Genomic DNA, 17,250 nt, shown 5'->3' with positions numbered 1-17,250 from the left:
GCCTTTGCTGTAATCCCACTGCAGTCAAAACCAATTAAATCTAACACTACTTTTTAAAATATGCAATTAAATATGATTAGACACAAACTGCCTGCGCATTCACTTTGTACACACAAAACTTGAAATGGAATGGTAAAACAAGGTCCTGGTTGTGTTCAAAGTAGCTTTGAGCTTCTTTACTGAAAGCCTTTTATGAATCGCACAGATGTTGAGAAAGAAGAATAGTTTCAACAGGCTGCAGGTTAACACACCCTTTACAAGCAGATTATTGCAAACTTTCTGTAAAGATCTTTGTTGTCAGGGCCCTGATGAACACATTAGAGCTTCATTAGAGCACACTAATGAGCTTCAATTGCCCAGAGTGGCACCTGGGACGCCACCACCACCCCCACCCCCATCCCTTGGTCAGGGCTTCTATTTAAGCTCAAGTCTGAGATTCAAACATCCTTCTGAGTGATAGAACAGGAGTGTTCGTCTCCAGCCTCGTTTCCTGCCTGGATCCAGATAGCTTACTAGCCATGTGAAAGGACATCAAGGGAGCTGCTTTTGCCCGTTGTGTTCAGGTACCCTTGGGGAAACGGGGTCCTGGTAGGTGAGAATATGGCTGGCCCTAGCATCACCCTCAGCTTCTGGCTAGGCCCCCCAGTGCTCTCTAACACTAACCCTCACTTGATGAGATGACCCTGTAATGGGTTTTCCAAAACTTGTGCTTGTGGATTGCCCCATTTTTTAAAGCATGTTGCCTAGAGCTACTGTTTTTCTGTTGACATAGGAAACAATCTGCATTTTAAGCTAGAGCATTATCCTTGGCTCCCTAAAGTGTTATTGGGCTTAAGCTGTGGAAGTATAAAGAAAGGGAAATTCTGTATAGGAACACAGCAGGATGTTAAAAGGATTTGATACAGATGTGGTTAAAGAATATTGACTTTTAAAATTCTAAAAATACAATCATGGAGAGGATTGGAAATGGCCACCAGATGTCCTCATTTTTATAGAAACACTCAGATTACTGGTACTACAGGCAGGATCTGTACTTCAATAGATAAATACTTGTAGCAGACCAGAATCTTCAGGTGGGATGGCAGACTACTTCTTATGAGAAATTTTTAATGATTGCAATAGGACTAGCTGTTTTATTCTGAGAATTTTAATTTAAACACAGCTGGAAGTATTTTCACATTGAGCTTTCAGAGCCCTTGCTCCTGGGCACGCAAAAGGCTTCCCTGCTTAGGTGAGAGCTCTGGTAGGGACAGTGCCTGATGCTCTCCAGAACCCACACCCTGGCTGTATACGTTATCAGTGAATTTCCCAGGTGTCAGGGCTTTGCCAGGCCCTTGGGTGCCCCAGCACGTGCTGGCTTGTCCTGCAAGGCTGGCAGATATAAACTCTGCAAGTCCAAGCATAGCCCAAAACTTAACAGACTGATACAGCTGACAAGAGCATGGATGCATTTTTACATATAAAACGTAAAAGGCTTTTAGTGGCTACATCTGAGGGAAGCAATAATTAATGCGCTAACTTTTAATCTAAAGTTCATTTATTATTCAGACAAACACAGTGTGATCGATACTGCTTAAACTTCAATATGGGCAGATTTCCTTTACAGTGAGGTTCAATGAGAATTCCTGAGTGCTTTCAAACTGTGCCAACACTTGTTTGGGCACGTAGTACGAACTTTGGGATGAAGTATGAAGTTACTGCCTGACTAGTAGGAAGATCCCAAAATAGAGGGAAAATCAATAATCCCTGCTAACACGGTTGGTCTTGGCCAAATCTTTTGAAACCTGGTGTCAACACAGCCAGCTAACTGGAGACCTAATAACTACTCTTCCCTAACAGCAGACTTAGGACTCTCATCTCTGTAATGGCCTGTTTCATTTTTTGTCCAGAATTCCTGCTATGTAGTAGGGAATTCAAGAAGGGAAATGATTACAGACTAACAATTCAGCAGATGCAGGGAAAACAAGGGGTGTTGTATCCTTTGTATCTCACACGAAAGAGAGAGCCATAGCAATGATCATCCTGAAAAGGATTATTGCTGACAAGCCATGAAGGAATGCTGTTGCTCACTGTGCAAGTGGCAAGACGCATACTGCTCAAGTGACAGCACAGGATGAGAAAGAGGAGTAGCTCTAATACAAGTCTTTAACTGTTTCCATTTTCCTGGACAGAAGAGTGATTAACATTTAATGAGAATTCCAGTTTCAATTACTATTTTGATGTCTAAATTTGAAAAAAAAAAATTTTGTCACTTAAGTAGAACATTCAAGCCTGAAATGTGCAAAGATTATTAAGAAAAAAGGGGTTATAACTTTGTAGTTTACCACTTAACCACCTATTCTTGTGTATTAACACCTAAAAATAAGTTTGGTATTTGACACTGTAAGAGGAACTCTGAAGAGTTTAAGTATTGCAGTGAGGGGAAAATGCACAAATCCATTTTAATGGGGCATTTACTCATAGCTCCTGGTAACATGAAAAATAGTTAATGTCAATGATGCTTACAAACCAAAGTGCAATAGCAGGCCTACCCAGCTGGGGTATAAACCTTGTTCAATGGGTTCCTTAACATGGATCCCTTTGTGCTTCCTAATTCACGGATTTAAAAGTCATCTGCAACTTCCCTGTTACTGTGATGTGACACAGCACATGTGAAAGCAGTGACTCTTGCTGGGCAGGAACAGGAAACAGCTGATTCACACTGCAGGGGACCTGCAAATTGATATCAGAGTGGGTTTTTACAGCTTTTTAAACCGACTGCCATATGAGAGCAGTTAGACTAACTCCTTGCTAGAGTATGGGTTTGTAGGAAGAGGATAGAAATGGGAAATGGTATTTACAGCTGTCATCAAAGCTTTGATACACTTTAGTGTGAAACTGCAGGCTGAACAGAATGAAGTCTGGCTACAAAACAACACTCAAATCTAGCAAAACAATATCTTCAGCAACCTTAGGCTTTCCCCATTTATCTTTTTAATGTGCTACCTTGAAAAGCTGACACAATGGTAGACTCTCTCACCTCAAACTGCACTGCATACCCAACTAGCATGTCCGGTTGGGTTCACATCTGTGCCCTGCTTTGTTTCTCACATTCCCACAACTCCACTAGGCTATAGCTGATGGTGAATATCTCCAGTATCCTGCCTGCTCTAAGTAAGCAGAAAAGTTTAAATTTCTCATGTTGAATATGAGGGGCTCAGACGTACTTTGCTGCAGTTGAAGCAAACTGCACATGCATATCAAGCTAAGACAGAGATGTTTAACCACTACCCTCATTCAACAGCCATAGTACATGTTCAGCAGGAGCTGCTTGTGGGTGGGCAAACAGGTACCCTCAGTCACCTCTGCTGCTTCAGGCAGTGTCAGGTCAACACAGACCACAGCTGTGCCTTCAAGAGGACTGTGCGGAGCAGGACATGCCCCTCCCTGAGGAGACAGAAGGATGTGAGGAAGCAGAATCCAAACCAAATGAGAGGTTCGTAGTACTCTAAACACAAACTCAAACAGAAGACTATAGCTAGCATAAGAAAACACTCAACACTTCACCTCAAGAAAAATATCACTATCCTTTTAGCATAGAAACAAGAAAAAAAGCCATAAGGACCTACAAAAGATAGCTCAGCTATTGCAAAGACACGCACTAAGAGCAGGGTTCTTATAAATGGTGTTCCACAGACAGTAATTATAAACTTATAAGCATTTACTGACATTTCAGTATATATTTCCATTAAATCTCCTCTCACTAACTGCATGCACCTTTAAAAACAAACTCCTGCCTTCAGAATATTTCATATACAGTGAATTAACACAAATATTACCTAAAACTGTAAAGATGTAAACACCCTAACATAAAAGTCTAAGTATGTAGCTGATACCTAGGTAAAAACTACCTCTTATTTTTTAGATACAATGTACAAACAAGTCAATTACTGCTTAAACAAAAACTCCAACACGCACCCTGGGACTGCTGAGCTACAACAAATAGGTTTTCTTCATGTTTCATCACCAACTATGTATCCCACAAACCTGCAGGTGCTGTTGACTGAGTCCTCAGGACAGTGGTGGTGGCACTGACAGGACAGCTTCTTCGGCAGAGGGGCAGGTGCTGTGCTCTCACCATCATCTTTTCTGGTCTCCATGCTCAACTTGCCAGAACTTCGCAACGGCATGATGTCTAGAAAATTTGCTATAAATATAAGGGGTGAAAAAAAAAAAAAAAAAAGGAACAGTTATAGGCGGGGTTGCAAGACTTGAAATGAAGGCTTTAAAGTATTTCTACCCATCAAAACTTGAGAAAGTTATCTGAGCTGGATGTTGACTACAGACTGGTCTTCTTTAGAAGCCTCTGAAATGGCCACTGCATTTGAGGCTTATTGGGCCTCAGCGGCATTAGAGCAAACTGATGTTCAAGTTCTGCTGCTGCCAAAGAGATATGCTGTGCTTTTCAGATTGCGAAGTACAGCTTTTCTCCTTTTGCATTACACAGGTCAAATCCTTGGTTACACCTTTACACTTTCTTTGTCTCTCTGCTTGGCACACATCTACAGCCACTGAACCCCATAAAAATCAGTGAGATTTACAGTACTCCAGGCAGAGCAATACATGGGCATATAATTTAAAATAACATAACTTTCTGTTAAATCTTTGTTAAGTTCCACAGCACTTTCTCTCACTGAATTGCATAAGCACTACTTGGAAAATGAGGAAAAACAGTTCATTTCTATTAAAAAAAAAAACAAACCAACTATAAATACAGTAAAAGGCAAGAATGTGGTTTAGAGTGAACAATGCTGAAATATATGGAGGTGATTACTTCTAAAAATATCAGAGCACTGAATCTCCATGGAGCTGGTGGAGTACAGCTAGACATGTTGGTGATGAGCTAGGAGTTAAGTCCCCTCCCCCCAGCTCTACTCATAAATATCAGCTTTCAGTGCTTGTGAATATTTTAAGCCTCAAAGACAAAAATGCGATCAGCATGAAAAGCTTCAACTGGCAGTTTCTCACTTTCCTTTTGCTTCTCCGTAAGAAATCTTACTAAAGGGTCATTTACAAACAGCTGCCTCCAACAGAGTAGTTGAAAAGCAGGCTTGAAATTCTTGATTTACTGTTAGGTCTTTAGAAACAATTGGCATTATTATTTTGATTGGCTCCTGAACTGCCTCTTTGACCTTAATTAAATCTTCCCCAAACCTCCATCATCAGGACTAATATATTGTGGAGCAGACAGAAAACTTAGAAACTTAGGACACATATGCTGGCATTCAAATTTACACTTTCAAGAGTTTGAAGAGGTCATGTAGCATAGGACTTTGCTTTCAGCTAATGCCCAGGGTCAAAACTAGTGTAAAATCATTGAAGTTTAGTGTTGAAGACAATCAAACAAAATTAAAAGACATAGGAATAACATTTTCAATCAGATCATTTCTCATTTTCTAAAAAGAAAAATTCTTCTCATTCCATTCTCTGGTTCCCTTCCTGACTTAAATTCCTGTCTGCTAGCTAAAAAGATGGGCAGATCTTTTGCCTCTGAAATTCAGATTTCTCACATAGCAGATGACCATGGAACGTGCAAGAACATTTTTCCCACTCAGAGTTGAGTTTCAACAAGGTTGCTTGACTTCAGAGCAGAAAGATTTTCAGCAGTCCCTTCCCCAGAATGTAACATGTAGGTAGAAACCCACAAGAGCTTGCCAGTTTGGCAACAAGTTCCTTCTGATTTCAGGTGTGAAATGCACAGTATGGGATGGTGAATAGCCAACTCCTTTCGCATTTGCTGCTGTGCTGAAACAAGTGTATGTTGGTCATGCAGACCTGGCTCTGTCTAAGGATTAGAAGCCCTCTGGGTTCTGAAAGGTCTCCTACAGAACTATGTCCAAATGCCATGAAAGCAAGGGATTTCAGGCTTTTTAAATCTGGCTGCTTCTCTGCAGTAGCCTATTCTGTCAGTCTGCTTATGGCTAGCTTCCTGTCCGTGATGAACTCAGCACAGCTTGGGACAACTGTAGAAAAACAGTGGTATCAGAAAAAAGGTTATTGCAGTCTGCTGAGAAACTTCCTGACTGCGTCAGGGAATTAATCAAAAAAGTTACCTTCATCAAATTTAGTTGATTTTTTCAGCTTCTTTCTCGTTTCCACTAAAATTCACCAGCATGTACAAAGCACCTTCCACCACAAAGACAGGCAGGCAGCCACTATAAAGCTCATGTCTCTTTGGAGTACTGCTCCTGAGAAATATTTTCCTCTGTAGGACTGGGACCACTTGGATTGTGATGTGATGGCTTCTGTTACGCATCTCTACCTGAGAATGGGGAATGTGTGCTCAGAAGCAGCATGCTACTGTTTGGTTTTGTTTTTTTTCAAATGTGTTACTGAGTGTCTCTCTCCATGCTCTGTTTCACCTGAGCTCCTTTACAGAAAGGCATGTCTACAAAGATCATGAAGCCAGGAGAAGGAAAACAGGGAAAATAAAGTGCTTTAAAAGGCCAGCATTATCCTGGATGACCATGAGAATGACTAATGTCTAGTGTAAATCCTTACTAACATGCCAACAAATAATTCTTTTTAGATAAATTCTTCCATTTTGCTTCACGTTGTCCTAGACTTCATGGTAATTTATGAGCACTAAGCTTTTGCTTTGAAATACCTTCTCATGTGGCTAACCCCTTCATTGTTTTCCGGTTTGTTTGGATAACATTTTTTTTAAATGATAGAGAAGTGATCACAGATCCCCACTCCACAATCACAGTGAAGTAACTATCAGAATTAATTGTATCTTGGCTTTAAATAATGCTGTTTAACGGTGGTTTGATAGATCTATAGACAGCGGTACCTCACACACAAAAGTAAAATTACCTATTTAAGCTTTGCATTGACTCATGATGTAGGTACCAAAAAAAAAAAAATAAAATCTAAAGATCCCATCTCTTAGTGTAGATTCAGTCCTCAAGCCCTCTGCCATGGCTGCCAATAAGTACTCCAGCCCCTGCCAACTGTAGCCATAGTTATGCGATTTGGACAGGATTTCTCCACTAGATCTGGATAAAGCCCAGTAACTCATTTCACACTGGCCCACAGCCATTAGACGGTAATGACTTTTGGGCACTGCTCTGATTCAACCAGTCTAGTAATGTAGGAGGTGAAAAGCTCTGTATTTTGTAGTCCAAATCTTGAACCATTCTGCTTCCAGAGGATGAGTAATTAGCAATATTTACCTTAACAGACTGATTCCTGTGCCACTGCTGTGTGATTTATGTGTTGTCTACACAGTGAAAAAGCGGATCTCCCATGACCTTCCATGGGTTTGTAGGAATAAAAGCCAGCATCTGTTTTGGGAAGAAGTCTAAGGGCCACAAACAAGTCTGTTAAAAAAAAAAAAAACCCAAAAAAACACAAAACAAAACAAACATACAAAAACCTTTGCACTTGATGGAATGTCTGTTTCAACTGCTGCTGCTGCTGCTTTGGACCTGAAACTAATTATATTCATATAAAAGTGTCTGAACAGTAATTACAACAAAAAAGCTACAACCCACCCAAACCTTAAAAGAAAATCAGTTTACTTGATAAAACTGATGGATAGAAGTTTTAAACCAGAAGGTTACTTCATCTATACCCTGCATGAGCCTATACAGTTACTGTGCTTCTCCTTAAATCATACTTTTATTAAAAGATGAAACTACCATGCAACAGCTTGCTGGAGCTTGCTATGCTATATTATGAACTACAGCCTGATGACTTCCCTCCAGGGCAGCCACAGTTAGAGCATCAACATGATTGTTTTAAGAGAAAGGGAAATAACTAACTGCTAACTCACTGTACTTCACAGTAATCAGATAAAAGAATTTCCATGGGATATTTTTTGGCAAATAGTCAGCAATGAAAACACAGCACTGTTAAATAAGTTGAAATAAATTACACCTCTTTAACTCAGCCTGATCTACTGTGTGAAATAGTCAAGAGGTAACAGTAAAACACTTTTTATTGGTGACAATCATATAACAGGGAAGGAAAAATACATCATGACATTTTCCCTTTGCTGGATATTCAAGGCTACCATAAAACTCAAGGAAAGGTCAGATGCTGAGACCTGCATATTTTTGATCTAAAACCACAGTAAACAAAATCTGGCATAAACCCACCAGAAAAATGAAAACAACGTGCTTTCCTTTTCAGTGTGTGACTATATTGCTCTAGTGAGCCCAAACTGAGGTTGGACTGAAATGGTGTTTGAAAAGAGCTGTACCCTGACACACATCCACTGTAACAAATAAGCATACTAAAAAAAAAAGTAGCATTGTTAGGCTTATCATGTACTATTTGCTTCATTTCCCACCTGTGCTAGGTTCCCTGTACACCAAAGTAAGTAGAAGCTACACATTGCTCCTTCGGATCTGTACCTTTCAAGATTTGGGGTGGTTTTGTTTCTATTCATGATCCAAATAAATGAGGTTTACAATCTGACGCAATCTTAAACAATCTATCAAAGTGGTCTTCTTAAAAACTGTTTCTGTCTATATTCATAGAATTGCCACTGAGTGCCAATATAGATACACATATACAACACCACTTTAAATAATGTATTTATTTTCCAGAAATTTCTTTTGCATTTGGTTTGAAAAGGATAAGCACCCTTCTCTAAAAAGTCTGTTTAAACCATCCTAATAACATGATGGTATTAGCTAAATTAGTCAAGTTCAGCATGGAACGTAACAAGCTGTGACAAAGGCACTGAGAGAAGACCCTTCAAATTAATACTCATACCATACTAGTCACAACTTCAAACCGCAAAGGCTTCTTTGGTGCCATAGCCCATGGAAATTGCGCATGAAACTTGCTGCCCACCACTACATCACAGTTTGATTGAGTGTTACTTTCTCCTGGTTTCCTCTCATTTCTGCTATCCACAGTTAATCACTGACTAACTTATTTTTAATTTGGAAGAAAATGAGAATTGGTTGGCGCATTTTTCATAGCACGAGATAGTGTACCAACAAAACAGAAAAAAAGGCACAAGGCTTCTTTAAAATCTCCAAAGGAAAGTACATGCAAGGTGTTTTAGCCTGACAGCTTGGACTCAGTAAAGTCTACCCCTACCCACTGTAATTCCACATTAATTAATAATTTCCCCAACTCTATCAGATTGCTCACTTAATTCTATCTTCTACAACCATTTGGTTCCATCTATAAATGTTCCATGACGAACAAAAGCTTTTAAAATACAATCTTTTAATATTTGCAAAAATTAATAAAAAGGTATTTCACATAGTTCTCATTAAGATATCAACAGATTTTATTTCTAATCTCCAGAGCCCCATTTTACTCAGCAAAGGTAAAAAGTGCTGGAGCTACCACTAGTCTTTTCTGAATTGTGTGTTCTTGTACAATTCAAAATGAACAAACATTTTGCATTCATTTGTGGACAAACACTACTGTTTGTGTGTATGAGGGTAACAGGTAATAAGACTGGAACGGTGAGATGCAAGTATTTCAGGAATACTAAGATGAGATCTAAAGGTCTGATCTGAGAATGACTGACTTCTGACTTCGTCCCCAGAAGGATTTTAGGTCATAACAGAGCAGAGGAAATGCAGGTACAGCTGGATCAGACCTCTTCTGATCTCCACAAAATGTTAGTATTTAAAGTACCACAAAATAACTAGAAAGGTATCTTTATTTCAAAGGCACACTAGCCTAGCTTTGTGAGACAACATGCAGAAATCTAAGTTTTCCCTGGTGGCATTACTTTATATCTTCATTTATCAACGCAGTTCATACTGAGTGCCTACATTTACTTTACAGGACAGCTTCAGATAGAAAACAAGCTATTAAATATGTACAGTGTACAAAGGCACATTAAAGCATAGTCTCATGACTTCTTCAAACTTACAATATTCCTTAACGCAGAAAACAGCAACAGCTATTTCAGCAAAATTACCGAAGCAGTTTCTTTGAAAGAGGTTGTTTTTTCTCTCTCATCACTTTTATGTACCTGAGCTTTTTCATCTCTTCAACACCATCTCGGAAAAATGTCTCACTAAATGTAATCAAAATTCACGAAACTATGCCAGCCGCAAACCCCCATCTCCCAGATATTAGCATCACCTGATCAAAACAGGGAATGAAAGCTCAGGTACAAAGATGTGAAACAAGCAGTCTGGTTCTTAAGCTGCAAGCAGCAGACTCTGTGCCACACTCTTCGTTTAGAAAATGTTTATGTAAAGAAAGACAGGAACATTGCTGTTAACATCCAAAGCTAGTTATTTCTGCTTTTAAGCTGCAAATCCCCACATACACTTGTAATTCCAAGCAGCAAATACTGAATTCTACCATCAGGAGATGATGCAAACATCCCTACAAGCGATCTTGAAAACTCTCCTGAAAACTAGCAGTAGGGAACAGAAAACAAAAAAAAAAAAGGAGAGAAGCAGTGCAATGTGATACCGTTAATACTAAACTATGCTTTGCTATCTGATCTTTAGGAAAGCATCAAAGATTTCAACGGGCAAACTGTAGATTTTTACTTCTTATCATTTCAGATGATATTTAGATTGAGGCATTCAGACAATGGCATTTAAAAGAAACAGCGATAAACTGCTTTGACCCTGTGGCTCTCGGATATGTTTAATAAATCAGTGTCACTCTTGTTCCCTTTTCCAGTGGAAAGAAACTCAGGGGCATCATGCCAGTAGTTAAGACAAAAATAGCGCCTGGAAGATAAAAATATCAGCTAGCCATTCTCACCCCAACATCAAAGACTGCACCTGCATATTAAAATATAATTAGCATGTGTACATGCCATGCTTGCTGAAGACAGTGCCAACATTATTCAGAGGTGCCAGTGCCCTTCTAACTGACTGGGTCAGCCTGTACATGAGTAGATGTGATACATTCCCAGCTCAGCCTAAAGAGCAACCTATTTCATAAATCACTAACTCCTTTCTCAATTGTATTATGTTGGAGTCGTTCCCTCTCAATTCTAATGGGAATAAATTACACAGTGTAATGTACTACACAAAAAATGTAGACATTCACAAAACCAAAACTGACATACAGCTATCTTATGGCATAAGCATGCTGTTTTCAATGGCTTTTTAAAAATTTTATGGCCATACATGCATAACTTTATACTTGGTTTATTGATTGGCTTACCACAAATGCTTCCCAAATGATGGAGATGGTGAAGTTTCCTACCAACTCCCCTCCCCACTTTTCCTCAAGTGTCCATCTATCTCCCAGAAGGACAGATTATTTAGTGTCTGAAAAAAATCACTAGTATATTTGGATAATTTTTCATGGGTGGATGCCATTGGCATCCCTAAATCCCACCTGTTTAGGACATACTCAGCAACTAACTGTTGCTGAATGAAGTGCTCAAGGATTGACAAGAATTTTTCTTCCTGGAAGTAAAAGCTACCCTGCCAGGTCACCAGGCCAAGCAGTGTTTTAAGTAATTGAACAAGTGACAGTATAAATTCTTGCCTGTTCAGCTGCCAAAGCAGGGACTGAATTGAACTGACTGCTGCTACTGTTGGCCTCACCACACACACTGAGTAGGGATTTGAACCGCATGTGTGGAAATCATACGCAATGAAGAAGATCTTTGTTCGCAAAGAAGGGCTGAGGCAAAAATCTTATCTTCTGCAAACATGGCTGAATGCAACAGAAAGTGTCATTGACTGACTCACTTAGACAGAAAACAAATAAATCCATTTAAAGGGGAAGGAAAGCATCTCTATTGCAAACCAAAATTAATTGCATGCGTGGAACAACAATAATCAATTCTGACCGCAGACATAAGCGCTATGGTTTTCCTGAAGTGTTCGAGTAGCCTAAAAGCATTTCCCTGTCTGAATGCTTCAGAGCATCTGCTGAGCTCGTGTCTGGAGGGAAGGAGGTGCATGCCACCCGCACCCAATGACACTGCTGCCAAACCATCAACCAGGCCCTGCTGGCAGGCTGTCTTGCCCACCCACCCAGTTGGGTTTCTGGAAGAGGAGGAACTGCCTGTTAGCCCCACTAGGTTTGCCTGCTTCATTTTTTTCCAATGTCATATGGATACATCATCATTACTACACTTCATAAAGCACCTCAAAGTCTGAGAAAGAAAAATGAACTGCAAACACCCTTAAAACTTCTATCACATATGCTTTTCTGGGCCAGAAGTTTTCAAGAGCTGGTGACAACCTTTCTCTCCTTAGACTTTCTCTACAGAATATGAAACAAGGAACAACTCTCGTCAAAAGGAAAACTGTTGGGGCTTTTCTTTTCAGAACCCAGACATATATGAACTGTGCTGAAAAGTTTTAGGAGACAAAGTATATTTGTTTTTATTATTCAGCTATTTTTCCAATTAAGTAGTATTTAAAATATATAGAACAGATGCAGCATTTTAGTAAGCATTACTGACATACACATGTACTATATATTGCCAAAGTACCTTTAAAATTAGACAGAAACACTAAAACCAGTCCCAGCCGTGTAATTCATTCTCAAAATGCAGACCTGGCATCAAAATTTGTCTGTTATTGTCAAAACATTTATTTTTAAGTTAACTTCAAACACAAAGATTAATATATAAGCACATTCAGGAGAAAAAGAGAAACATCCTTTTAAATTCATTGTCAGGCTGAATGCCAATTACCAGATTTTCTAAAAATCCTTTTTTTAGCTCATTCCTTACCAGAAAAGGGAATAGGAAATGTTTTATCTGCAGTATTTTCTCTGTAAATCTACCACCTTAAAACTAAACTAACCAAAGCACATCTGAAGTTTTGCAGCAGACCCCTGACACTACAAACTCTGACCCACAGTCCAAGCGAATGAATAGGAAATCTCCAGCAGGCTGTCATTTCCTCCCTCCGCCCCCAAGAACTGAAACTTCAAATACAAGATGCACCCACCACAAGCAGCCGGCTCCCCACTGCCCCATGGGGCATCCCTGCATCTCACCAGCATGCCAGCGATGCTGCTTTTTTGTCAGTGACACATTTCCCTCCTTGACCTTTCTGCAAAACCCCCTGAACTTCATGTTTTGGGGTTATTTTTTTCAGTCTCCTTAGTGCTCTGCTCAAACCAGGCTTAAAAAAAATAAAAAAAAAAAGGGGGGGGGGGAGATAAAAAAAAAAGAAGGAGGGAAAAAGAGGGGGAAAAAAAGCACAAGTGCTTTGTGAGCTAAAAAGCTAAGCCTTCTACTTACACTGGGTTTCCACGGGCTTCCTACATCACTGCCAGATTCCCTGAAGATGAGAGTCATGTGAGGAGGCAGAGGGCAGCTCAGGGGGCTCCACTAAGCAAACACAGCACCGTACGCTGGGCTAATCCTGCACCTGTGGTGTGTTATTCAGCAGTAGAGAAATGTAGTCCAGACTGCCTCTGCCTAATACGGCTCAGCTGTTTTTCTCTGTACTTCCTTTGATTGGAAGCTGGCAAACAATATTATTTCAGCCAGGCGCAAAGCAAGATTCAGGCTACATAGGATATGACAGTAGAAAGGTGGAAGAAAAGAGAAAATCCTGGAATTACAAATAAAATAAAGACTCTGAGTAATACAGAATTTGTAACTATTTCCAGATGGTTGACAGCACCTTCCAAGGTCAGTATATGAAATGCATGCTGGAGCCTTCTGCTTCCCACCTCCCTTTAAAATGGGTCTACCTGCGATACAGGATACACCACAGTGGCCTGGCTCTCATTTATCCAATTCAATACATGTTTTTCATTGAGTATAATCACAAGAAGGTTTCAGTGGGTTTTAGGCTTCCTCTTGTTTACTTCATAGGCAAAACAAAAAATGCCAATAGAGAACAGACTATTAAAAGAGATGGCATTCAACCAGCAATTTGTGTGGTTTTTTCTTTCAGAGAAAGGGCTGCCAAAGAGGCTGTGACGTTGCTACCAGGATCCATAGGTTTTATCATAGTACGTCACAAAAACAACAGGAAACTTGACAAAAACTATATACAAACAGCAGTAAAATTTGGTCCCATAATGGAAAGTAGCAAGAATTTTACTTCAAGTTGAGGCATAACAGTTGAGAGTAATTATCCTGACGTTTGCCTTACAAGTTGACTAACCGCTGTTAAAAATTCCCTGTAATTGTGATCCACACAGAGATATAACAAAACAACATTATTTTAAAAACAAACAAAACCTCAAAAGACAGACTATTATTTCACATCCTTGAAATAATTTAGTTAACTTGTAACTTTAATGCAAGGAAAAGTAACCTGGTAATTGATATTTATGCCCGATAACATGGTCATTTAATATATCACACCCCCTCACATAACATCTATCATTTCCCTGCTAGAATGTAACTGTTAGAGATGACCTATAGCTACTGTTACTACTCAGCTTTTTTTCTTTCTAAGCTGTAAGCATCAGACATTGTGGTCAGAACATGCTCACATCATTTTGTACCTAAATGCTTTTCTCTACAAAATGGTGCTTCAGTTTCTGCTCCATCAATTACTTAATCTAATTCCATGTTTGAAAACTGGTAATGCAAATAAGAGATATCTACACATTCACAACTACATACCCAATTTCTTGTTGGAAGGCTTACTGCTGCTGTTGTTCACCAGTGGCATTATTTCCAAAGAAATAAGAGCTACGTTCCTATGAGAAAATGCTCAAAACTAATCTAGAATTCCACGAACTTTCAACTGATTTCATACAGAAGGGTTGGCTCTTCAGAATGCTGAGTGAAAACAGTATGATTCCTAGAGCAAAAATGAGTGACAGGTATCTGGATATTTGATCTGATCTACAGAAGAAAAAGTAAGAAACAAGACTTTATACAACAGCAATATCAAAATAAAAAAGTTGCCTCCAATTTCAAAAGTTGCCAATGTAATGTTTCAACATGGTTTGGCTAGAAACCGCTTAACTCCCAGCAGCCATCACGTTCCTTCTCTTCAACTCCCCACAGGCATCCTGCTTACTCTATCTTGTGCCTTTTATAGTTCATTCATGGGAACATCTAATAAAAACATTTTCAGAGATGTAAGCAGTGTTTTGAATTTGCTTTCTTTGTACAGTGTGGCCTTTGCAGTATACATGGCATTACCCAGACTATGCTCTGCACCAGCCTGTCGTTCTCTAGCCAATACAAAGCTCAAAACCTACTTTTAGGATAATGTGAAAGCTCGGAAAAACAACGAAAAACATGGAAACTGAAGCATAAACAAGACTGATATAAGTTTCTTTAAGTAGGAACAGCTCTCATACACAGTTCCTTCTACAACCGGTCACCCACCTAAATGTTTACATTCAATTAGCTTTTCAAAACAGTGGACTAGATGGCTCTGGAGACATAGGAATTAGGTACAGAGACTGCTTTGTATATCACTAGCTAAAATTCACCTAAAGCCAGCAAAAGCTGTCTGTTGGATCGCCTATGTGAAACCAGAATATCGTCATGGCTGAAATTCTTCAAGGGCAATATTCGTCTTACACCAGCTATATTTGCAATTTCCAATAAATATTCTTCTTGCAAGTTAAAAAAACTCAAGTAAAAGATCATACTGACAAGCTGGAAGAAGAATATTAATGCTTAATGCCATGAGGCATTGTTGCTCTCCATGTTATTTTAATTTCATGGATAAACAAGCAACTTTTGTTCCCAAGGTAATAATAATATAGCATTTCTCATGGGTGGTAATCTACTCCTTTTTTCTTTCCCTTCTCTCTTCCTGAAGCATGCACTTAACCCTATTACAATGGAAAGCCTCTCCATTCACGAACCAAGCCAAAGGACCTGTCAGGAAAATAAAAAAAAAAAAGGCATCTAATCTTCATTAATACATTAAAAAGTCATAAAAAAAGCCCTAGGACAAAATACAGTAATTACCAGCTGCCTAATTATTTTCTCATCTTCTTTCAGCCCTCAACACAATGCCTGTGTTAGGCTGTCTGCCAGTGATGTTTGGAACACTAAAAATATCCCCAATTTCTGAAGAGATTTCATATTGCTAAATGTGCTCTGATGGGCAAAACTGAAGCAAATATATGCATAAGCCAATATTATTTACTTGAAATGATGAGGGAAGTGAGACTACTGCTTGCTGTCAACTCACTCTCCGGTTTGTATCCCTATTCGTAGAATAGTTCAGTGATAGGAGGTTAGAGGTGGCTGAGGACAAATTTTGATTCCCAATTAACACTACTGAGCCATGAAAGCCTTGTCTACTAGGCGCCATCCTATACAAACTATCCTCCCACTGCACAGGGCCCTTGCTCTCTGCAGAGTTCAGTGTCTCCTGACTTGCTCAACAGTGTAAGCAGAGGGATCATTAGTTATGACTGGTAGAGTCTAGGAGATAATGTTGACTCTTATTTCAGGAACTATTAAGCTATAAACACTGCTCTGAAAGCCATTTATCTGCATTTTAAGATAAACAGAGAAGCTACTCAATTAAGTAGATTGCAAGAAATAAGCTACAGATGCCAAAGCAAGCGACTTCTAAATTCTGAAAAAGAAAATGTGTGCATTTAAGAAGTACAATTTTATACCATTAAATTACTGACACTGAAGATCATAAGCAGCATAGCTTAACCACTCCACGATGTCTGATAAAAAATACAAATCAAAGAGTAATTACCAAACAGTTAATTCCAAGTGATGCAAATTACATGCACTTACAATTTGCAAGTTACTACTGCAGATGCCAGTTATGAAGTATAACGCTACGAAGTGGCAAACCTTGCACAGCAGTATTTACATTTTATCTCCACATCACTGCAATTTGAAAATGAGATGCTATCCCAGACCCCTGCGAATGAGATAAGATGCCGAAGCTGTCATGCTTGAATCTGCATTTGCTAGGGAGAACGTTCTTATTGAGATAAGCAAAAGTATGAAATTATTTTCTTGAGTCTTGCCAACCAACCACATTTTTTAACTGAATACTATTCATCTATTTGGACATATCTCTCTGAGATCTTTAAGATACTTATTTCATAAAATTAAAAGCAAAAAAACCCAACGCCAAACCACTAAAAAGCATATCCACAAAACAGTTTCCAGTATCCTTTAAAAAGATGTAGAATACAAGGCATTCTAAGCATCAAAAAGATGCATTTTCCTTTTTTTTTTGTCACAAAAATTAAAACCTGATCTTTCCTCGCACTTCCAGATGCCAAAGCTTTTCAAGCCAGCTCTGAGGTCAGACAGGGGAACATGCAGGTGCACTATGTATCAGCAGCTGAAAGCTTGCGAGGTTGTGCTGGAATCCGATCCGCCCCCCC

At 39.2% G+C, this 17,250-nt stretch overlaps 1 protein-coding gene across 7 annotated transcripts in view; it reads right to left on the bottom strand.

The window, feature by feature from the left end:
* Window positions 1-17,250, bottom strand: part of BMPR1B (bone morphogenetic protein receptor type 1B) — a 244,252-nt gene that overhangs the window by 29,214 nt on the left and 197,788 nt on the right. For 6 of the 7 annotated variants that reach the window (XM_030492681.2, XM_030492682.2, XM_030492685.2 and 3 more), the window contains one exon: window positions 4,027-4,186. In XM_030492681.2, coding sequence (XP_030348541.1) covers window positions 4,027-4,169 — 143 coding nt within the window. In that variant the 5' untranslated portion in view covers window positions 4,170-4,186. Of the gene's footprint in view, window positions 1-4,026; window positions 4,187-6,092; window positions 6,151-17,250 lie in introns of those variants that run through there. The other variant, XM_030492683.2, reaches the window with a different exon arrangement.

Source organism: Strigops habroptila, chromosome 7 (assembly GCF_004027225.2).
Source record: "Strigops habroptila isolate Jane chromosome 7, bStrHab1.2.pri, whole genome shotgun sequence".
Classification (NCBI taxonomy): Eukaryota; Metazoa; Chordata; class Aves; order Psittaciformes; family Psittacidae; genus Strigops; species Strigops habroptila.
The sequence above is the reverse complement of the archived record's forward strand: the minus strand, read 5'-3'. Positions and strand labels throughout refer to the sequence as shown.